This window comes from Anthonomus grandis, chromosome 8 (assembly GCF_022605725.1).
Source record: "Anthonomus grandis grandis chromosome 8, icAntGran1.3, whole genome shotgun sequence".
NCBI classification, from domain to species: domain Eukaryota; kingdom Metazoa; phylum Arthropoda; class Insecta; order Coleoptera; family Curculionidae; genus Anthonomus; species Anthonomus grandis.
In genome coordinates, this window is record NC_065553.1 from 33,613,627 (window position 1) to 33,639,359 (window position 25,733).

Here is a 25,733-nt window from a genome sequence, read left to right on the forward strand (position 1 = left end):
AAATGTAACAAACTTATTACCTACGATGCTCTCTAAGTAAGAAAATTTCATTACAAATTATGAAGACAATCAAATACTAAGTTTTAGTTCGTTAAATAGAGCATAAAAAGCTTAGTAACTCTACGAAATTTTATTTAAAAAATATTAAATATTAAAAATATTAAAACAAACACACAAAATGGTTCTACGTGACAAAATCGCCGCGGACCTTTCGATTGCTTAGCCTGAATTTCTTCTGGTCTCTTTACATTACATCGATAAAATAATAATTGAGTTAATAATTCGAACAAATAGCTAATATTATTGGTTAGTTTATAAAATAACCAAGTAAGCACAAGCACCATAATATGTACATAAGTGTTTTTAGCATTGACTTGACTATTTTATTTTCGAACTTGATTTGACTATTTCATTTTTGAATTTTTTAATAACCCCAACAAATCAATACCTACTGGCCCAGTCTTACTGCCTTTGACTACTTCACATGTTTATCCTATCAGCGGATACCAGCTAGTTTGGTATTAATATGCTTACCTCTTAGATAAACAGAATCAAAAGAAAAATGACCGACTCAACCAATGACTTAACTAAACACAACAAAAATTACGTAGGTATGTAAGTAAAACTTCACTTTTTCAGTTAATGCGTGTAAATTAAATAAAGTTTAATAAAGCAAGCCTAAAACAAATCAGAGGAGCACTGGGAATCCCAGCGTCTTGACTGACATTTAGGGAGACCGGTCACAGGGCTTCGGCATGTTGCGGGTTGCGTGTATTCCGTATATCGTATTTCTCTATCACTATAAAGTAAGGTGTTATACATATCGCTTTAACTGACTATTGGTTAGTTCAAATTGAGGATTGAGATTGAGAGATGATAAGATTGAAAAAGATAAATATAATAAAATTAGGCAATAATTTATAAGAATTAATAAAAATTAGCAAATTGGCGGCTTAAATACCAACGTATATACTTAATAATCAACAAATTATACTGTTAATTATATTTTTGATTCTGGATTTATTTTTTCCTTGATTTTTTCAGAGGAAACTATTTTAATTAATTTTTCTTTAAAGTGAAAATTCTGAACAATAATATAGGTAGTTTTGTTTGCAAGGTTATATTTTTAACAGATATTCCTTTTTGGTAGACCTGCCTATATCTGCGAATTAAAATGCTAATATATGTTTTTTTTAATTTCTTAGCGTCATTTTCTTAAGCATCAAATTAATATTAATTATAATTTGGGCCATCCTGTACATAATTTGTAAAATAATAAATTAACCAAGGTCATCGAGTAAGAAAAACAATATTGTCAAAAAAGTATTTAGGTTATAAATCAAATAATGAAGGCAAAATTTAAAAAAACCTCTGTTGATTTAAATTCAACTGAGTATAAGCCACCGCGTCAGCGGCAACGAGCTCGTTGATTCCCCATCTCGCTTTTACACCACCCAAGCTTTTTCCATCTCAAGAAATATAAACTTTTCTGACCTTTTTTTTATGACGCGCGTGCCTTCTTCTTAGTTGAATTTATCTTCTACAATAAATACACAAAATAAAACATACACGTCTCAATCATATCTCAAGATGAACAGCGTCGATCGATATAGCCAATTAACCCTACCCGAACCCCCTCCTGCTAAAAATGTTCAAATATTCTGTAATTCACTAAGGAAGGTGGTGCTAGCTTTCTAAGTTGGGTGCTAGGTAGTGCTAGCTGAGGGCTATCGGGTGCTAAAATTTTGGGGAAATAACACAAACGGGAGGGGCTCGCGTTACATTAGCCCCTCCCGGTAAAAATGTTCCGTAATTCGCTAGGGGAGGTGGTGCTAGCGTTCTAAGTTGCGTGCTAGGTAGTGCTAGGTAAGGGCTATCGGGTGCTAAAATTTTGGGGAAATAACACAAACGGGGGGGGGTTCGCGTTGCATTAGCCCCCTCCCCCGGTGAAAATATTCTATAATTCGCTGGGGGGTGTGGTGCTAGCTCTGTAAGTTGGGTGCTAGGTAGTGCTAGGTGAGAGCTATAGGGTGCTAAAAAATTAATGCGTTTAAGCAACTGGGGGGGGCTAGTGTAACGGACCCGATTTTTCCGTTCTCTAGATCGACTACGAGAATGTTGTCGTTTACGGCTGCGCTTAGGCATATTAACCTATTTATTTAATGAACAACACGGTAACACGGTACAAAATAAAAATCGATAATTTCGAAAAGCGGAGCGGTACATATGGTCGACTCGACACACAAACGAAGACTAAAGAATACTACTCCTAGTATTTATGCCTCGTCTCGTCTCTTCAAGCAAAATCTAAACGATTTCAGATAGAGACAAATGGTCTGCAATTTTACGTTCAAATTTTTTTTAAAGTTATCCACTATCAAAATTTTACATTTTGTCAACATTTTTGTAAGAAATATTTCTTACCAAAAACCACAAATTTTGAAAAGGGACAGGATTTTAATTTTATATTACTGGACAGCTTTTAAAAAGTTAAAGACAGACAAATGCAACCAAGAGAGAAAAAAACCACGCAACGTTTTTTTTCTCTCTCAAATCGTTTGGACTTTATTAGTATGTTAAAGATGCAAAAAGGTTAGCAATATATAGACTTTTTTTAACGCATCGCCTTATGTGCTGTCACTGCATAGCTTAGGTATAGTTCAAAAATTTCAGATCAGATAATTTGTGAAACACCTTTAATTTACCATTTATTTTCCTCTTTACACGATACTTAATTATATTGCTCTCATTTATTAATAAAAATTAGTCCAAAAGAATAGTTTTATTTCATCCAGAATTTGGGATCGGTTTTGGTGGAGGTGAAGCAACAGGTAAAAATGAATCACTAAGAAAATGTTATGTAATGGTCATAAAAAAATCTTACTCTCTAAAATCGGAGTTGATGGAAGTATAACCTTTATAGCACCAACCAAAAATTTACAAAGCAAAATCAACTTAACAAATAGCCATCCACTAAGGAAAGAACCTTTCGATTTAGACGTAATATTATTGTAAATAAAAGCTTCGTATATTATGCGATCACTATAATAACGCTGTTCTTGTTGTGAGTGTTTACTATATAAACTTTTTATCATTTTATATTCAATAACTGAATGTATAAATTTTGATGGACTCTTTTTAATGACCATACCATTTAGCATACATCCTTAGGTATATTGATATTGATAAAGTTATATACTTTAACCACTTTATACATATAATATACATCCTATATATAATATATGTATAAAGGGTAGGTATACCTACCTACAAAAGAAATTTAAAAGCATTTAATAATTCTATTAAAATTATGCGAACATAAAAACTCGTGTTAATAGCTATACAGATATGATCATTCTAACTTCGCCTATAGGAATTATATATCGTGGTAGGTCTCGCAACGTTATGACAATATACTCAAAGCAGCGTACCCTGCCGAAGCCCGAAACCGAAACTTTTCAGTCAGTATTCTTAAGGCGTTCAAGTGGGGATGCACTGCTCTGTGGCAAATTAAAAAAAAATTGTTTTTTTTGAGTCTTTGCTGCTGCCTGTCCTAACAGCAAAAAATAAACTAAAAACCGACTGCAATAATGTTGTAAACATAAATTAACTAAATATTGGACAGGAAATAAACAAATTAATTCAAAATAAAGCAAAAAATTAAGTTAATTTAATAATATTAAACAAAAATTAAAATTATCCTATGTCAGGTTCAAAAAGGCCACCCTGCTTAGCAGTGCAGTACGTCAGTCGATCATAAAACGACCTTCTCGTGTTCGACAACATTTCAATGGAGATACTATTAAATGCTCGCATAATTTTAACACAAAGCTCTTCTAAATTAGTAGCCCGTTCATTTTCGTGCCTATAAATTTGTTCTTTTAGGTATCCCCAAAGAAAAAAATCATTGGGGGCTAAATCGGGGCTTCTGGCGGGTCATTTAATAGTACCGTTTCCACTGATTGTTCGATCAGGGAAAGACGTTTCGAGAAATTGACGTACCACTAATGAGTTATGAGCGGGACAACCATCCTGTTGAAACCAAACTTGTTCTAAATTGATATTGAGCCCTTGAATAGCAGAACTTCATCCCTCAAAAGGTTTCCATCGATAAAAAAAGGGCCTATAATTGAATCACCTAAAATGCCAGCCCATACATTAACCTTTTGAGGGTATTGTGTACGTGTTGGTATGCTTATGTGCTTGTTTTCCCTCGAATAACCCACTGTAATGGACGGATTATGTTTACCACAAATAGAGAAAGAGGACTTATCTGAAAACAAAATGTTACTAATAAACATTTCGTCCCGATTTGCCCTTTCCAATACTTGATGGCAAAATTCCATCAGTCTCTCATGGTCCCGTGGGAAAATTTCTTGGGTTTTTTGCAACTATAGCACTTGTACTTATTTCTTTTTAAAATTCTTCTAACCCTTAAAGGCTCAATACCCGTTTCTTTGGCAATGGTTGTACTATTGCAAGGAAAGTTCATTTCAGCAACAGCACAAACATTAACCTCTCGAAGCTCCCTTTCTTCGCCTAGCGGTCTAACAACAGGTGGTTGCTCATTTGCGTAGCATTTCCTGCAATTTTGCAAGCACCCAGAGGTCTCAAACCTATGGATAATTGCAAAAATTGTGCTGCGTACAGGAATGGGCCGATTTTCGAACGTGAATGCAATTCTGCCTGATATTTCATCAACAGAACTGCCGGCATAATACCACTTAATAATTTGCTTTTTTTCCTCAAGAGAACACATTTTAACAAGAAAATAGTGAGCGGTTTTAAATTTAATCTTTGCTGATTAAGCAGGAAGCTAGGAATAAAAATAACGTTTAACGTTTAAAATGCAATCTCATATTGGCAGTGCAGTGTGGTGGGGATAAGAATTGTCTCGTTTTTCGATGAACGAGCGGAGAGCCGTGCGGCAGAAATATCAGTGTTGCCAAACGGATTAATGTGGAAACGGCATGTATTGTGCCCTCTGTCTGTCTCATGCGGACTCTATATGTCCCCTCTCGCTTACGCTCATAGACTATTTCCTATAGGCGAAGTTTGAATGATTACATCTGTATATTCAGACTCGTGTTAATGTCATATATTTTATAGATCTACCAATTAAATGCTTAATGCGGTTAAGAATAAAAAAACCTTATTTTTCAAACAAGAGGAAATACCGCAGTTCTGCCTTAATTGCAGTCAACTTAGCAACCGTACCCGCATAACCCCCTGTCAATCAAATTGTGACCGTTGCTCTTTAAGGTCTTGTCCTCAGAGGATGGATTTAGGTATGCTGGACCGGGGGGGTTTTTTATTTGCTTTGAATTTGTGTGAGACTCGATGCCATCGGAGATACTACCTATTCTACTTATTTACGAGACAAGGCTGAAATATAATTATTCCTAATAGTATCAATTTTCCTTTTCTTCTTATTTGTTACCTCGATATTGCTTCGTTGTTCTGTGTTATCCTTTTTTTTAATTTCGATACTCTACTTTTAGTTCCTTCAGCATATTTATAAATTCATCTCCTTCCTTAGACATTCCATATACAAGCTTATAATATTATTTTAGTACCATAATTATTACTACCATATTTCTTTCCGGATCTTTCTTTCTATTGACTTTTTACAACGGATAAATATGCACCATCCCAGAAAAGCAATCATCAAGATCAGCAAAATGATTTCACTATTGCCGACTTGTGCCATAATTATTTCTTCTTTTGATTGTTGACCGCCCATTTTATATTGGATATACAAATATAAAATGGGCGGTCAACAATTTCAAAACTTCCAAACAATACGTTAGTGGCAGGGTCGCCATGTGGTAACGGGAGGTTTAATTATATTTTATTAAGACAACTTGTTTCTCTCATGTCTAAAATAAGTCGTAAAATAAATTGCTTAGCTAAACTATTACAAATAAAACAATTATTAATAAACATATTTCTACAATATTTGAATAAGCTATTGACTAATATATGTAATTATAGTAACATAAAATATATATTACGTATGTAGGTACCTATTATATGCAAAATAACCCACTATATGAAAAACTTCATTCTAAATAATATTACATAACTTAAAGCCTCTATTATTATACTACAACCCTATATCCAATAAATTTTGCAAGATGCGTAAAAAAAATTGGGTCATGAAAACAACAAACCTAAATCTTGCCATTTTATATAATGTCATTTCTACACACTTTAATAAAAAAAAAATTAAAAAAAAATTAAAACATATTTTATTTGTATTTTAGATGTACCATCAGCTAAGAATCAAAATTCTTGGAGACTGCTACTACTGTATTAGCGGGGCTCCAATTGAAAGACCAGACCATGCCGTACTCTGCGTTCATATGGGACTTTCAATGGTTAAGGCCATTAAGTAAGTTTTTTTTATATAAACTGAGAATATGTGTTTTAAGAATTGGCTTTAAACATTACTGACTGATTTAACATTAAATCATAAGTTCTAGTCCTGTTCCAGGATTTTTATGTCTTCCACCAATTAGAATTAATTTTCTAAATATTTTATGTATTTAAAGTAATTTTTCGTCTTATTATAATTGGAAATAATGTTTTGTACGTGGATTTTCAGGCCTTTAAAATAACTTTCATTATGTCTTTCAGGTATTTGACTTAATTTTAACGTTCTCGAAAGCAATTTTTGTTTCAGGCTTTTAAATACATTTTTTATTGTGTTTCAAGCATTTCATGTCTTCCACGAATTTTCATATATTTTATACTTTTAAAGCAATTAATAAAAAAAAGTAAATTAATGCCACAAAATTGCCAAATATTTGTTCTTCTTTATTGGCGCGAAAAAAGTAAACAAAACATTAAAATTCTCTGCTCTTTAGTAAAACAAATTACTAAAACGACTTTTCTGCCGCCGTCTCTGACTTTTGCAACTTAAGCAGGGTCAATAAGAATCGGCGGTACTGTTCTCCAGCCAAAATTGAGACCGAAATATGTTTATGTTACTCTGGCAGTATTATGCTATTTCAGATATTTTAAAGGTTTGGGTCTGAAAGATGATAAAAAAAGAAAAATAAGTGAGTCTATCGGTTCGTTTGGAAGAAGATAGTTTTGGAGTCACCTTTTGTACGTTGAATTGAATAAATCATTTACTCGAACGGAATATTGATTTATCCTGAATAAATATATTATACGGGTCGTAACAGTGCAGCGGCGGGATAATACACGCTCTATCCGAAAAGACTGTTGTTTTATGTTATTTAGTTTTTTAAGTTTAGTTATTAAGTGCTGAGGCAACAACTTTAGATTTATTTTGTTCGATTGTTTTAGTTTATTTGTTTTGTTTTGTGTGATTTGTGGACAAGTGTATTAAGTGTAAATATGGGAAAAAGAAGGCGAGATAGCTCTACTAGTTCTACGGCTAGTAGATCGAGTTCCTCGTCATCTAGTAGTGACTGTGCTGGGCGGTATAAAAGAAAATATTGGAAGCACAGGAAATCGTCTGCAGCATACAAGGCGCAGATAAAAAGTCATACACCACCCATAGAGAACACAAGCAGATCGATAGCAATAAGCGAAGTAGTTTGTCAAATTCTGCTGAAATTGCGGGTACCTCAAGTTGTGCTGCTGCGGTACAAGAAACACAGATTGCACAGCAAAGAATTAAAGATTTGGAAGATCTGGTTAATCAGCTGTTAGAAAAAGATAGTAGAGTAACCAGAGTTTCGATAAGACCTGACTGTATTCCAGAGTTTTCATGCAAGGAAAATGAAAACTGCCGGAAGTGGCTAGACAAAATTGATCAGCTGGCTGAGATAAATAGGTGGGACGAAAAGACTACCATTTACTATATGCAATTTAGATTAGGGGGACTTGCGAAAACATGGTATAATAGTCTTGAAAATTACATCAGGATTATCCAACAGCTCTGAAAAAACTTATTCAGAGAATAAAGCGTCCCAACGAAACGTGGACTGAGTATTATTTTGCAAAAACCCAATTACTTCGTCAATGCGACATTACTGGCAGAAATGCAGTAGTGATGATAATCGATGGTATTCAAGATAGTACCATATAATCAGGCGCAAAAGTTGGGAGATACGCCACTCCAGAGAACTTGTTTTCCGATTATCTGTCTACTTTAACCGTGACTATATTGAATGACCCAAAGCCGCATTATTCTAGCCAAAGCTCTAGCCACAAAAGACCTGATAAAAGAGTTGATCAACGTCGACCTGAAATTAAATCTGAGATTAGACAAGTTTTGCCCAGAGGAAAATGTTTTAATTGCAGACAATTTGGACACATGTTAAAGCATTGCGCATCGCCTAAAATAGAATGTTCTGTTTGCAAAAAGTTAGGACATAACGCAGATACTTGTTATAAGAATAAAAATAAACCATCACACACACGCAGTGCTATGCTGTGCCATACGAAGTCACGTCCAGAATATAATGGATATTTTGTCAACTGTACAATAAATGCTCATGATATTCAAGGATTTATTGACTCAGGATGTGAAGTTGTTATAATCCGTCAAAGTGATGGCAAATACGTTGGAATCACTTGGAAAGATACTGATGTGTGCTTGAATGGTTATGGAGGATGTTTGACTAAAGCTTTGGTAACATCCCAGGTGAAAGTAAAGGTGGATTTATTTGAAGCTGAGGTTCCCATTTTTATAGTCATGGACCACCTTCAGACCATGCCATTATTGAGATCTGTACTGGACAAATCAGATGCGGTGACTGTTGTTCGGCATGGTAGTATACGACTATTTACCTCCGAAATGGCGCAATTACCTGAAGTAGACGAGTTACCTCCACAAAAATTATGTTTGAGAGCAAACGAAAATGTGGAAATACCACCAAACCATGTGGGCGTTATTCAGTGCAACTCCAATACCGACTATACTGGAGATATTTTTGTGAATATTCGCAAGTGGTATGAACCAACGAGAGAGTGCGTAGTACGAAGCTGCGTGACTTCCTCTTCTTAACTTGTCAGAAAATACTATAACTGTGAACCAAGGACAGATTGTAGCACGTGGTGTTCCATGCTCTGAAAAAAATGTAGGGGTAAGTGTCAATAAAATTGATAATGTAAGTTTGCCAAAATTTTCATTAGATAATATTAAATGTAACATATCTAAAAACATATCGCATGCTGATTTAAATAAGCTTTTGTGATTTGTCAATAAAGACAGAGTTTTGCACAAAATATTAATGAACTAAGTGAAATTAAAAGTTCTAAAATGACTATAAATCTTTCGGATGATAAACCTGTAACGTACAGGTCTTATCGTCTCTCTTTTAACAAAAGCGAAAAAGTACGCGATATTGTTAACGGACTGTTAAGTGCTAAAATTATTCAAAAATCGCAGTCACCTTATGCCAGTCTAATTGTCCTGGTTAAGAAGAAAAATGGTGAAATAAGGATGTGTGTGGATTATCGGGCATTAAATGTTAAGACGATTAGAGACTGTTATCCACTTCCCCGGATCGATGAACACTTAGAAAGGTTGAAGGAATGCAGGTACTTTAATACACTTGATATGGCTAATGGGTATCATCAGATCAAAATGACAGAGGAATCTAGACAGAAGACGGCTTTCGTAACACCTGATGGCCAATATGAATACTTAAGAATGCCATTTGGATTGGTAAATGCCCCAGCTGCTTTCCAAAGAACACTTAATCAAATGTTGGGTTCCATGAGGTTCACAACGGCCTTAGCTTATATGGACGACGTACTGGTACCATCTCCCAGTATATCCAGTGGACTAATTGCTTTGGCAGATGTACTTGAGACATTCCGAAATGCAGGAGTATCACTGCGCCTGGATAAGTGTCAATTTTTTCAGACAACTATTGACTTTCTTGGTCATGAAATTAGTGCAGAGGGTATAAGGCCCGGTACTACAAAAATTAATGCTGTTGGAAATTTCCCTGTACCAAAGAATGTACGTCAACTTGTAGGACTCTGTAGCTATTTTAGAAAGCATGTTAAGAATTTCGCCCAAATAGCACGACCATTAACTTCTTTAACGAAAAAAGATGTTCCTTTTGAGTGGCAAGTAGACCAGCAGGAGTCCTTTGAAAAACTAAAGTCAAAATTAATGGAAAGGCCATTTCTAGCAATATATGACCCAAAGTTTGAGACAGAGGTACATACAGATGCCTTAAAACATGGACTTGGTGGTATATTGCTTCAGAAACAAGAAGATGGACGATTAAAGCCTGTTTTATATTTTAGTCGTCAGACATCTAAAGAGGAGCAAAGGTTCTATTCTTATAAACTGGAGACCTTAGCTGTAATCAACAGTTTGCAACGATTTCGAGTATATCTGATTGGACTAAAATTCACCGTGGTCACTGACTGCAGTGCCTTACGAACAGCCATGACTAAACGTGACCTGATTCCTAGGATAGCAAGATGGTGGCTGATAACGCAAGAGTTTGGTTTTAGTGTGGAATACCGTCCAGGGAAGAGAATGGAACACATTGATGCATTGAGTCGGAATCCTGTCAACATGCCTGATGGGGAGAGCAAAAAGTATGACATTATAAATGTTTTACAAGTAGACATCAGTAAGGATGACTGGGTATTAGCTGTTCAAATGAAAAATGATCAGTGCAGAAAAATTCCTAACATACTAAAAGAAAAACCTAACGATACAGAGAAAAAGCAAGTTCATACCGATTATGAGCTTCAAAATAATAAATTGTATAGAAAAATAGTAAATGGACTAAGGTGGTATATTCCTAAAGCAGCTAGGCGAGTAGTTATCATGTATCACCATGACAATAATGGCCATTTTGCAACTGAGAGGACGATGAAGTTAATAAGTAACAAGTATTGGTTTCCACGAATGAAGAAGTACGTGAATCGATACATTTCATCATGTCTTGAATGTGCCTATAATAAAGCGTCAGTTGGCAGGAAAGAAGGATTTCTGCACCCAATTGAGAAGATTCCAGCACCAATGAACACTATACATATAGACCACATAGGGCCTTTTGTAAAAAGTACAAAAGGAAACTCTTACTTAATTGTGGCAGTCGACGCTTTTACTAAGTTTCTATGGATAAAAGCAGTAAATAGCACAAAAACTAAGCCCGTCATAAACTTTTTAGAAAATATGTTCGAAACGTTTGGGGTGTTAAAATGAATTATATGTGATAGAGGGTCTAGCTTTACGAGCAACGCCTTTATCAGGTTTACCAAGGACCTATCAATACAAGTCGTATACAACGCAACGGCTACACCCCGAGTAAATGGGCAAGTTAAACGATTCAATAGAACTTTATTAAATTCTATATCAACGAGTCATAACGATGAGAGAAAATGGGATCAATGTTTAGGTTCTATTGCATTTGCCATGAATTCAGCACCAAATGACACAACAGGGAAGAGTCCCTATCAATTACTTTTTGGCTAGACGCCTAGGGGAATGAAAGATTCATTTCTAAGTTTAGCTACAGTTCAAGACGAGGTAGATGCTGATATTACTAAAACCAGAAAAGATGCTGGAGTGAAGATACAACAAATGCAAGTGAAACAAAAGGCTCACTTTGATGCAAAACGAAAGCAATGTTATGAGTATAAAGTAGGTGATTTAGTTTTGTTATGCAAAACAAATTTGGCAAACGATGGTAAAAGCCAAAAGTTAGTGCCCAAATTTAACGGTCCCTACATAGTAAAGAAAGTCCTGGATCTTGACAGATACGTTGTCGAAGATCTGCCGGGTTCAAAGCGTGCACGTAAGAAATACCAGGTGCCAGCTCTGCTATGATAGAATGAAACCGTTTAAGGCTGCTTATGAAAGCGATAGCAAAACGGAATCGGAAAACGATGAAAGCTAAAAGTCAGCTTATTTATATTATTGTTATTTCGTTTATTTTTTTTTATTTTTTTGAAAAAGAGAGAAATTGTAGATGACAAAGACGTGTGCGCAGCATCCGATCCATCTCGATTTTCTAAAGAATATAAAATCGGCAATAAGAATCGGCGGCACTCTTCTCCAGCCAAAATCGAGGCCGAAATATGAATGTTTATGTTACTCTAGCAGTGTAATGCTATTTAAGATATTTTGAAAGTTTGGGTCTGAAAGATGATAAAAAAAGAAAAATAAGTGAGTCTATCGGTTCGTTTGGAAGAAGATAGTTTTGGAGTCATCTGTGGTGCCATCAAGGTTTGTTATGTTATATTATTATAACCTCGATTATAACCTTGTTTCGAGGTTGTGTTATTATTATAATGCGTCACAACCAAACTGTATTCAGAGGAATCAAGCATACAATAAATCAGTCTATTACCAAACCTTGTTATGGTCTTATTTCATACAACCTATGGTAACTACTTTTCCACATGGCGACCCTGGCTAAAGTTCCAAGGCAAATTCGGGAAGGTTTAAAACGTGCGTGAAGTAAAACCGTTGCAGACTGCAAAACCCAGTATAGTCTATGTATTAATGGCTAAGTACCAGTAATTATGGGAAAATCCATATCGAAAGAAAGTGAGGTAACCAGTTCGGGTGTGGTTAACTCAAACTTTATAGTCGAAGACGAAAAACTATCAGTTCCACATGATATACGTGCCGTTTTGTACATTATTGTGAGCTGTGTGTTTAATCTGACTGTACTAAGTGTCCGAAAGTTATACTGAAGGAGTTTGAAAAGATACATCAGTAGGAGCATTTACCTGAGAGCACCAGCAAGAGCCCACGAGGAAGGCGGCAGAGAATAAGATAATCGAGTAAACAGCTGCTGACCCTCTGGTATGTACATTTATGCCTATGCTGTGAATTTTTCCGGACACATCGTTTTCGACAACAACAATCAACCTATAAGCGTGGTAGCAAACGCTGATAATATACATTTTTGCAAAGGTCATTAGCCACGGGCAACAGGGTAACGACAGTGTCAACTTCGCAGAACAAATTAATTTTTAATTAATTATGCTGACATTGTATTATACTAGTAAAAGTAAATTTATAGGTCAGCTGTTATGCTTTATAAATATTAAATTTTTTTAGTTAGGTAATAATTTTGTACGATTTTAGTTAAACATTTAAAAAATAGACAAATAATAGGAAACCATTGTCTGAGCAAACAATCCTAAACTTCTATACGTAATGAATTTAAGCCTTATATTAGTATTTAATATTATAACATTATTTGTTAAATTGGTCACCTATGAGTAGCGTAAAAGTGATATTTGAGGACGTTTTAACCAAATTATCAAGTTTAAAAGACGAAATTTTCAGGAAATCAAAAAGAGTCTTAAAGAAAAAAGTACCTCAGTCAGAAAGTATAAAAATTCAAGTAAGAGATAATTTGATAAACTTATATAACGAGTTTATTTCGACAATAGCGCGTATTTATAAAAACTTAAGAGATAATCAGTATCAATCTATAAAAGTTTTATTTAGCACTTGTAGAGATAGAGTTATTAGATCGTTCGAGGTTCTTCGCGTCGATTATAAAGTCCCTATTTCGATTTTAAAGGAAATTGACCCTGAAATTAAGGACGAAATCACAGATTATTTAACCAGTAGTGACGACGACCACATTGACGAACCGATACCGATAATAAAAATCGAGACAGACATTTCGCTCACAATGCCTCTGTCTACGTTAGAATTTTTCAATTTTGCAAGCAAAATTTTACCAAATGAATTCGATGGTTCTGCCGATAAGCTGACGTCTTTTCTGGATGCGCTCACTCTTCTTAAGGCAAATGTTGAGACGCACGAAGTTAATGCCGTCGCTTACGTCAAAACCAGACTCATAGGTAGAGCTAGAAGTTTGGTAGGCAATAGCAACAGTCTCGACTTGATCCATGCAAAGCTGAAGGATGGCATCAAGCCCGAAAAGCTGAAGACAGCATACGTTAGCGAGGGCGTACCGGAACAACTGGCAGAGACATATACCACCAACATGACCATCAAAGCTCTGGTCACAAACGCAACTTCCGAAAAAGCAAAGATAATAATGGAAGCTGGAAATTTCCAGACTGTGCAGGAAGCGTTGACAAAATTCGCCAGTGTGAGTACTGAAGCCACCACCAGTACGGTATTCTACACACAAAGAAATAATTATCGGGAGGGACCTATAAGAAATAATGTTCGCAGAAGGGGTACTGAAAGATTTTCAAACCAACCCGATAATAATTATTATAACAACCGCTACAATGAAAATACGCAGAACAGCAACTACAATCAAAATGGGCGGCAAAATAACTACAATGACCGTCAATATAATAACCAAAGAAGAGGCAACCATAACAGCAGGCGATCAACTCACCGAGGAGGACAAACAAATCGCTATATAAGGGCATATAACACCGAGATCGGTCAGAAAAACCCACAGGAACTCCAAGAAGGTCCTTTGTGGCACTCCTAAAAATTTTTAATATGGACCTAACACTGTCTAACTTTGTATCCATCCAAACAGAGATGACAGGCTACCAGAATGTCACGGTACTGGTCGACACGGGAGCGGATATTTTACTGTTTAAAAGAAGAACGATAAATCCAGCACAGATCGTAGACAGTTCCAAGGTTAGCCAAATAAAGGGGTTGACAGAAGGACATACCAACTCTATAGGAACTACAACAACCAATATTTATATAGACAACTACAGTATCAGTCATAGCTTTCATATCGTGGGTAACGATTTTCCGATACCAGCAGATGGAATCTTGGGACGGGATTTTATCTCGAAATATCAATGTCGTCTAGACTATAGCAACTGGACTATGACAATAAAATCCAAAGAAGGATATATAACAATACCAATATATAATAGTCCAGAGGAAGACGTCTTGATAATTCCACCAAGATCTGAGGTTGTGAGGCAACTCAACTCACTTAAAAATTTAAAACAAGACTCTGTAGTTCAGAACGAGGAGATAGCCCTTGGAGTTTTTACCGCCAGTACCATAGCATCACCCTTTGTAAGGATACTGAATACAAATTTCAACAGTGTTACCATCAGAAACCCAAAAATTAAATGCAAAAACTTATGTAATTACAACATTTTTCACATGGATAGCAAAAACAACAGGAACAAACAAGATAGAAATAAGCTGTTACTAAAGGAATTAAACACAGCCGACGCTGCAGATTTTGTAAAGAATGACCTCATAAGCTTGTGTCAGGAATTTTCGGATATTTTTGCACGAGACACAGATACATTAACTACAAATAATTTTTATAAGCAAAAGCTAAGACTAGCAGATGATACCCCTGTGTACATAAAAAACTACAGAACACCACATACCCAGATAGGCGAAATCAATTCTCAAGTAGACAAAATATTAAAGGATAACATAATTGAGCCGTCTCAAGCAGAATACAATAGTCCAATACTGCTTGTCCCTAAAAAATCTAATGGCGAGAAGAAATGGCGACTTGTAATTGACTACAGGCAAATCAACAAAAAACTTTGTGCTGATAAGTTTCCCATAGCGAGAATCGATGATATCTTGGATCAACTAGGAAGAGCCAAATGGTTCTTAACACTCGACCTAAAATCAGGATTTCACCAGATCCCACTGGAAGAAAGCTCACGAGATATCACCACCTTCAGCACAAACACAGCTTTCTATCGCTTCACTCGTTTGCCATTTGGTCTTAAAGTCAGCCTAAACAGTTTCCAAAGGATGATGAGCATCGCTTTTGCCGGTATAACACCTGAAAAGGCTTTTCTCTACATGGACGACATAATTGTAATAGGATGCTCAGTAGGCCATCACCTTCAAAATTAAAGAAACGTTTTTGACACTTGTCGAAAATTCAATTTAAAACTAAATCCAACTAAATGTAAATTTTTCCAAAACAACTGCTATTTCCTAGATCACCAAATACGTACCGACGGCATTTTGCCGGATGAGTCAAAATATGACGCAATTCTTAAGTACTCTACACCACAAAAGTGATGACGTCAGAAGGTTTATCAGTTTTTGCAACTACTATCGACGGTTTATACAAAATTTCGCTGAAATAACGGAACCCTTAAGGAAGCTTACGAAAAAGAAAGCGCAGTTCCTATGGACTGAAGAATGCCAAAGGTCGTTCCAGAAACTGAAGCAAATGCTCATCGACCCACAAATCTTGAAATATCCAGATTTTGAGAAGCCCTTTATTCTTACAACGGACGCGTCAAAAGAAGCCTGCGAGGCAGTTCTTTCTCAAAACTCAAAGGGTCAAGATCTCCCAATAGCATACGCTTCACGAAGCTTCACTAAAGGCGAAATTAATAAATCCGTCATAGAAAAAGAACTAGCTGCAATACATTGGAGAATTATCCATTTTCGACCCTACTTATATGGAAAAACCTTCTTAGTTAAATCTGACCATAGGCCGTTAGTTTACCTATTCTCAATGAAAAATCCATCATCCAAACTTATGCGTATGAGGCTAGACTTGGAAGAATATAATTTCGCAATAGAATACATTAAGGGAAGTAATAACGTGGTACCAGACGCATTATCAAGAATTACAACTGAGGATCTCAAAAACATGACGTCAGACTGCCACAGAATTTTAGCAATCACCAGGTCGATGACACAGAAAAACAAGTAGTTCTAGCTGACAATGCAGAAACCTCGGCAAAAACTCATGCTACAACAATTCAAGAAAATTGCCATAAAATAAAATTCGCAAATGACAATTACAATTTATTTAAAATCCCATCAGTAAAATTCACGCTTAAGCCAGATTATCTAAAGATAATTGTCGAAAAGTGGGGAAAAAATAAAATCAGCGCTGAAAGCAAAATATGTTTCACCAATGGCAATTTTTCTTTAGGGAAAACATTGTCTCAGCTTCAAATTTTGGCTCGTGAAAACAATTTGCAAAAATTAAAATTAAAAACAAATGATAAAATATTTAGCACCAAATAAATAAAAGCAAAATCACCCATAACCCATGATCATTACACCAACTTTTTTTTTTCAAACCAAAAAATTGACCCGGTTTATAACATTGACGCTTACTACCAAGAAGTTCGACAACGCATGCAATTTTCCTTACAACGAACTAGGGAATTTTTAGGAAAACGGAAAAGAACTCTATATTTCATAAATCCTAACATTGTATAATTTAGATGGTAGTTTGAAAAAAAAATCAAAAAGGTAATTTAGATTCAGGCTTAAGGTGTTATTGTAACGCTACATCTTTTCAAATGGACAACGAATGTCTTCCATTATGTGCGGATGAAAGCCATTCTTTCGAAAGGGTGGTGCCATCAAGGTTTGTTATATTATGTTATATTATTATAACCTTGTTTCGAGGTTGTGTTATTGTTATAATGCGTCACAACCAAACTGTATTCAGAGGAATCAAGCATACAATAAATCAGTCTATTACCAAACCTTGTTATGGTCTTTTTTCATACACCCTATGGTAACTACTTTTCCACACATCTTTTGTACGTTGAATTGAATAAATCATTTACTCGAACGGAATATTGATTTATCCTGAATAAATATATAATACGGGTGGTAACATTAGTAAGTTTTTAAGGTAATTTAATACAGATCTAAATAAAAAGTAATTGAAATTGTGCAGTAAAGTGACCTGCATCTAAGCACGAATGGGAGATACCTGAAACAGCTGCAACTGGTTGATGTTAAAGTTTTACTAAGGTACAATTCTAAACCTTTTGTAAACATTTTGCATCAAGTGAGGTTACCTCTGATAATTGTCACACTGTCAGCTGACCAACGTATTTGGGCGCGTTTTTAAATTCAGCAGGATTTTTTAATGGATTCCATTAAATGGTTGACAGATTGACAGCTGCTTGACTGATGACGTAAAACAGCTGATTTGTGATGGAAGATCAACCGATGAAAAAAGAAACGCTTTTTTGTATTGTTGTGTGTTTTGTTTTCTTGTTTTGACATGACTTTTTTACTTTGTCAAACTGAATTTATTAAAAAAAAAATTATAAAATGTCAAAGTTGACGTCAACATTTCCATCACACCATTCCACCAAAATGAAAATACGATGAACCAGTGATTGCCATCAGCCAATCATTGATGGATCCATCATATAATAAAGAAACGTGATGTGATGGAAAGCAGATAATTTAGAAACGCAAATAGCAAATATTTTGACTGCTGAATTTAAAAACGCGCCCATTTTTGGCGAATTACCGAATGCGGCACCGTCACTAGTAGGGCTGTGTAAAATCGCTTACAACCTATCTGCGGGAAGATGGCCGCAGTTTGACGACCATATATCTACAAGCACGCCAGTCCTTTGGAGCCCATAAATAATGGCAGACGTTTGCAGTAAATGCAACTTAGTTTGCACTCTCAAGGAGCCCTCCAAAGGCAGAGATCAACTATTTGAAGGTGTTTGCGATCGATGCAAATCTATCACTTGTCGAAACTGTGGGAAATGGAGCACAACGGAGGTTCGATTTATTGCATTACAATCCAGAAAAATAAACAATTTTTGCAATGGATTTACATGTGTAAAAAATACTGATAAACTTCAACTAGAAAAAATTTATTGTGAAAATAGAAAATTAAGTGAAAAAATTTTGGAATTAGAAGAAAAGTCTGACCTGTCAAGTTTGAATTTTCAAGTTGTAAGGTTAAAAAAAAAGAACATAAATAATAAATATATGTCCAACCTATTATTAACCTATTACAGGCATTAATTCCATTTTTGACTTTAAAAATTAAATTCAATAAAAAAAACACTAGGTTACTGACCCTTATGTGCCAGGAAGAGAATAAAGGAAGAATGGCAAGATTATGGTGGCGCCAGCTACAGTCGGATAGGGTGGGTTACTAATAGTTAGAGAGAAAACGCGACGTAATTAAACACCATAATGCCAACAGAAAGATGTCAATACTATTCTTTTATTTCCCTGAGACCCAACCTTAATTACAAACAATAAACTCCCAAGTTGCACAATACTATTCAGCTAGTCAGTAAGCCTTGAGGCCTTTAAAAGGAAGAAAAAAAAAATTATAACTATTAAAAAAACTATTGAAGTCCTTATTAGTTGTCCTATAAATCTAGTTGACAGCCACACTCTGTATGCAGGTAATAAGATTACAAAAACCTTGGTTCAAACACTATACTGTATATTTAAACCTTAGTTAACAGTTGGATAAAGGTAAAAGTACAATGTAATAATAGTATTCTAAACAGAGGATGCTGCTACAATGTTAACTAAAAAAACAGGAGAAGCCAGTAGAGTCAAGCCATTCTACATACCCCCTTCATGAGTATGCTTCAAACCACAGCAAAGCAGCCACGTTAAATAGTATAGCCACAGCAGAGCAGAACTCTCCAAATAGTGGTCACCGGGTTGATTCTTGAAGTCGTACAGCAAGGAATGGACAGGACAATTAATGGTAGTAAGCCCCAAAGGTAAATTTTTAAATTAAAAAAAAAACCCTAGAATACAACCATCGTAAGTATTCCAGAATCATCCTTATAAGAACCAAACAAATTATAGATAATGACTCACCTCCACGAAGGGTTTTTCTTCCTCTAGTACAACAAAATTAGCCCCAGACAGATCACTCTGTATGGCCAAGTAATTTCAGCAATAGCAAAACCTCTAAAGTAACGGCAATTTCTTTCCCAGATAGCTGCCGATGAAGCTACAGAGAGCGAAAAGATAAATAACCTATGAGCATCAAGCTCCTGGCCTTTAAGCCATAAAACGAAAAAAAAAGAAATTACTAGAGGAGAGTAATAAAACTTACTTGGAAGCCCTCTCCCAAAGAATCTGAGTCCAGTGAGCCGATGTTAAGGCTGACAAATGAGATGAGTAGTGGGCCCGTACTTCGAATCCTTAAATGAGGATCAATGAACCCTTTCAACTATATCAAACATCAAATCAAATGGGAAATACCACTAGTGGCAGCGCCGGGGAGCCTGGGAGCCACAGCAACAACGAACCTAACTTAATTACCACACGCTGCTCAAGCACTTTCTGGCACCACTAACTAGACTGAACTAAGATGACCGAAAATCTGCCACAAGAGTGACGCGTAGAGACAACAGCTTCAGCTCGAGCCCGTTACCAAGCATCGCCGGCGAAAACACAACATACAGGTAGAAGACGTCATGAATTATATTTAAGGTTCGAAACTAACTTGGACTTAGCCCCAAATAAATCACTCTAATACTTGATTTTTAGAAGTTTTATTATAACTTAAAGAGACAATCAAGAACAGCAGGCGACTATCGAGAATCTAAGACACTACATGTTATAACCATGAATCTTATATACTAAAAATGCTTGATAAACTACGGGAATAATTAGTTCTTAGCAGATTCATAAAAAGATAAAATACGGTGTTTTACATACTCGGAAATTAAATATGATAATTAACGATAAAAATGTTGAGTTAGCTAAAATGTAGTTTGATAAAAGACGGTAGAATTCTTAATAAGTTAAATGTCGTTAATTATCATTTTCAAGATAAGAATCGGTATAAAAGATTATTTACGAAATTGATAATAGTTTCATTTAAACCCATCTTTATCAGTCAGTTACATTGCTTCCAGTGGCGTACCTGGGCATATTATGTACAGGATGTAACTCATGCCCGAATTAACACGAACAAGAGAACGTAAGACAAACTCCGAAGGCATCAGGAATACGGCATCAAAGACCTACCGGAAATGACGGTCACAGGCACCGCTGCCAATAATTTTCAGGGAGACCACGAAATTGTGTAATTATTGTATTTATTTACATGAATCCGAAAAATACAGACACCAAAAGATAGCTGAATCCCCGCACATTCCACTGAACCGACATCTCAGAAAAATCTATCGCGATCGGCCAAATATCCTGTGATAAAGAATCAGTTCCAAACGTGGTGTGACAAGAAATATCAATTTGTAAGACTTTAGGGTATTTCTTGGCAACGCTGTGAGTACTACAGCGCCCACATAATCCAGTCAGTAAAACCCAGTCACGTGAACTTAGCTAACAGGCGCCGAATGTCAAAACAAACGTCAAGATGAAATCAAAACATTGACCCCCAGAAGAAATCCTCGCCCCCAGATAAATCTTACAAAACAAGGCAAACGGGGAATGCCAAGAGGTAAGTAAATAGCTACCATAAAATTATACAAGCCGCCATCATAGTCCGAATGATTCGCTTATAAACGCTAGGACTCTCAACACTTCTACTCCACAAATTCTGTATAGGGGTTCTAGGACAAAAATGAAATTCCCCTTTTAGAAAATAGACGGGATATCGTGACCAATCAACTTTGAACAGATAACCAGTAAAAAATACGAAATACCGGCACAACAGAGTGGTACCAAACAGATCAATCACGTCACAGGGTGCAAAGCCACAGCGAAGGGACTCGTAAGGGACACGCTCAGGAAACGCATAGTCTCGGGGTAATGTTTTTCATTGCCACTTTATTGGCCCCTCAAAGAAAATGTATTAATAAGATACTGTACTTATTATAGTCAATAAATATTTAATTACTATTACAACAGTGTATTTTTGTGGTCTTAACCTAGCAGATACAACTTATTTGACAACTTCAATCCTTTATAACAAGGTGGAGGCACTTAGTAATCCTCGGTTTCTGAGGTCCCTAAATAGAATTGACCCGTTACAAAGTAAAGATAGATCGACTTAATAGCGAGATTATGGAAAGGGACGAACAAATCAAGAGAATAAAAAGACAAACATTGGATTTTCAAGACGACGTTTTTGTAACAGAAAATAATTTGGAAATATAGATAGAAGACCTGAGGAAGACCTTTAATATGCTAAATAAGGACAAGGCTCAACTTAGCGCGGAAAATGCTCAACTTAAGAAAGAAAAGGAAGAATTATTGAGCCAAATTAATAATTTTGAGTCCTCAGACCTTTTAATCACAGAAAATGTTAACCTTGAAAAGAAAATTTTCGAGCAAGAGAATACAACAAAAACTATAAAAAACCAAATAACAGATCTTTATAACAAACAAACTGAAGATGAGAGTAAATATACTGATATTCTTAATGAGAGTCAAGTATGCATTGAGAACCTAAGGACTAGACTTTCTACTTCAGAAGTAATAATCAAAGAGTACTCGGAGAATATTCAAATTAAAAATTAAAATATTGCTAACTTGAAACAAGAACTAAGCGAAATCGGAAATGAATGCGGTAATATGGTAGGGATACTTCCTCTATATGAGGAAGCAGTGGCGACGCCAGGGTTTTCTGTTAGGTGGGGCCAGACAGGGCCAGAAAAACTTAGGAGAGGCACTTACTTTTACATTTTGCTGTGGTACTTACCTAAGTTTAATTTAACTTACGTTGAAATAGCGTTGTATGGTAATATTTAAAATAATTAGAGAAATAATAAAGAAATAATAAAGAAAGGTTATAAACACAAACTTTATTTACAATTAAAAGATACAAAAAACGTGAAATGTCCAAACTTATAACGTATAGCAATTCGTTATTTAAAGCAGTAAGATTTTTCTGTTATTATGATTCTTCGTAAACGTATCCACAATATTATTGAGATCAATGTTTTTAATCCGATCTTTTTCAATGCTTAAAATAGAAATTGAGGAAAGTCTTTTATTCAGCATTGTAGTCCTTGAATAAGTTTTTACTCTACTTAAACAAGAGAATGATCTCTCTGAAGAAGCAGTTGATGCAGGTATTGTCATAGCTATTTTTGTTAAAACATAGATATTTTCAAAAGCTGGATAATATTCTTCCAGCAGTTTCAATAACTCTCTCAGTGTTTTGATTTCCCATTTTTTAGCCATTAATCTCTTTAAAAGGATGCATTCAGCTTTTAATGTTTCTTCGTCCCAATCTGAGCAGATATTGGTATAGGAACCAGCAATTAACAAAAGGTCTGATAGCTTTAAAAAGTTTTCGTGTCCTGGCTGCAATGAACTTAATCTATTAATAGCTTTTTATTATTTGAAAAGCGAGCTTGAAGTTCAGTTATTATTTTATCCAAAACTGGAAAAAAAAACGCCAATCTTTAGACCTTTTTTTGATGTATCCAATTCATTTTCGGCCTCAAGCTCTGTAAAAAACATTTTAAAACGAGCGGGTAGTTGTTTTTTTACGTTTGGGGATTGCTTCTGACGAATCGCCACCGCCAGTTAGCGACCATCCATAATATATTCACTCTTTCCCAAATGGCATCCCAATATGAGTTTTCAACTCTGACTCATTAATTGTAGTTGCTGAAGGGTCTCTTCTACCAAAATATTTGCTCGGGCATAGTCCATATCTTCTGATTGCAAATAGTCAGATAAGGAAGATATTATGTTGAGAACATCTTTAAAACATACTATGTAAGTGATAAATATTTTGGTTAAGGAATGCATTGGTCCTTTGGCCTCTAGCCCTCTGTCACTATTACGAGAAGATAGTAAATATAAAGTAACATATAGAAATTCAAATGTATCTTCAAGCACGCTACACATTTTGTACTGAATGGACCATCTTGTTTGTTGTAGGCGTTTTAGTTCTTTAGGTTGTTTGCCAGGATAAATTCTTTTTTGCACATTTAAAAATTCCGTGTGTATAGATGAATGACTCATGAAAAGATATAACTGTTCTGTCATATTAAAAAATTGTGAGAATTCTGGTATACCTTTACAACAATCTACGACTGCTAAGTTTAAGACGTGATTGTAGCAGTGTACGTAAACTGCACTGGAAACTTCTTTTTTAAATAACGCTTGAACACCATTCAGATGGCCACTCATTACACTAGCGCCATCGTATGCTTGTCCTACGCAGTTTTCCAACAAAATACAGTTTTTTAGTAGGGTATTTTTAATTGTTGCAAATAATGAGGTCGCATCTAACTTTTCACAGTGAATAAATCCTAAAAATATTTCTTTAATTTCTGATTTATAAATGTATCTAATAAGTATTGACATTTGTTCTTTTTTCGATAAATCTTTGGTCTCGTCGGCTAAGACGGAATAAAATTTAGCTTCGCTAATTTCATCTCTTGCAGATTGCAGAACTTCATTAGAAAGTATTTGCAGTAACTCATTTAGTATACTAGAATGAAGGTATTTTGCATTACCTGCAGCACCTGAGACTTTTTTTATAAACACAGGATCGTGATTAGCGACAAACTCCGTTAATTCCAAAAAGTTTCCTTTATTTGCACTCTCAGTGGATTCATTGTGGCCCCTTTGTGCAATTTCTAACTTACAAGTTAATAGAAGAACTTCGGCTAGTGTTTTAATGTAATACCGATTTTCTTCAATAAGTTCTTTGTTTTTATTTTTAATTAAATTTTCTACGCCACCGACGGAAGAAGATGTGATCTTTATGTGCCAATGAGTTGCTGTGTGCAGTAAATCCGCTATTAGTTTCCATAACCTTTTTCCACCTATTATACCCAGTAATAAATGATTTTTCCTTCACATCTGATTTGCAGAAGAATCTGCAGTAGAAACAAAAAGCTTTGTTTTCTATAACAGAATATTCCAGCCAAGGAAATGTTTTAACCAATTTTTGTTAAAAGCTCTTAAACGATCTTTTATTTTTGTTCCTGGGTATTCTCGTAAAGTGGTTGTGAGGGCTTTTCATAAGGACTTTTTGACAAATCTAGGGGGAAAGAAAATTGACTCCAATTATTTTCTTCTCGTTCCACATTGCAACTTGACGTTGGGGTCTCATTGATATCTTTATTCGATCTATCCGCGCTTTCTGGACTATTTTCATCTAGTTCAAGTTTCTCTCTTTCAATCTGCTCATTATTTTCATTTTTTCTTTTATTGGGGTCTGGTGATGGTGATTTGCTTCTTATTGAAAAGTAATCTTTTATTGAACCCTTACTGGCCATTTTCGTTTCTAAAAATAATACAGTTTTGTATGCATTTTTAGTTATTAAATAAAAAAAACTCACCTGTAGTTTAAAAATAAAACTGAATCAGGTGTTATACTATTAATTCTCAGAAAAATTATGGAAAACGAAATGCTAAAAAAAGCACACAAAAATTGTTTACTTGTCGTGGTATTAACGTACGCAACCAATTAGTAATAGCTGATGACTAAAACCTAAAACACACAAAAAACGTTTCTGTGAAGCGGCCGAAGCGCAAAGTGCACGTGTCCTTCAAGCCCGTTTCGAGTGATCGCCAAGACGCTAATCGCCATTGTTGTGCCAGTCCGGTGATTCCCCTAAAAATGCTTAGTAGACAATCTTATTTTCGCAAGAATTGACCATGTGATCGGCAGTCGAATTTTCGTATAATTTGTGATGTAGGCGTTTTTTTATGGCTTTCATTATCTTTAATTTTTTTATTTTTTCAAGAAGATCTAACTGGAAATTTAGTCAGGGGGGGCCGGCTGAAATTCAGAGGAAGCCCCGGTCCCCCCTGGCGTCGCCACTGTGAGGAAGAGAAAAAAGTTTTGAAAATCAATTCAAAGAACTAAAAGGAGAATATGCAAAACTAACTGTTCCAACTAAAGAAGAAGTACAGCACGAAAGTAAGTTGGCAAACCCTGAACATCAAAACAGCGAAAATAGTGGGGATAGTAAAAACAACAAGAATAACAATAAAATTACTTATGATAGGGATAAACATAGCAATAGAAATAATAATAACTGTAGGGATAACATAAATTACAACAACAATAATACATATACCGTAAAGTCGGGGGACTTTGACTCACGGGGGTGACTTTGTCTCAAAACAAGGCAAAAGATTAAAATTGTGTTTTTTTTTTGTAAGAATAAATATAACAAAG

At 35.4% G+C, this 25,733-nt stretch overlaps 1 protein-coding gene across 1 annotated transcript in view; it reads left to right on the top strand.

The window, feature by feature from the left end:
* The window catches only part of LOC126739042 (adenylate cyclase type 3), a 1,002,544-nt gene that overhangs the window by 577,432 nt on the left and 399,379 nt on the right, over positions 1–25,733 (top strand). The window contains exon 7 of the mRNA XM_050444560.1: positions 6,267–6,394. Within this exon, the coding sequence (XP_050300517.1) occupies positions 6,267–6,394 (128 nt within the window). The remainder of the gene's footprint in view (positions 1–6,266; positions 6,395–25,733) is intronic.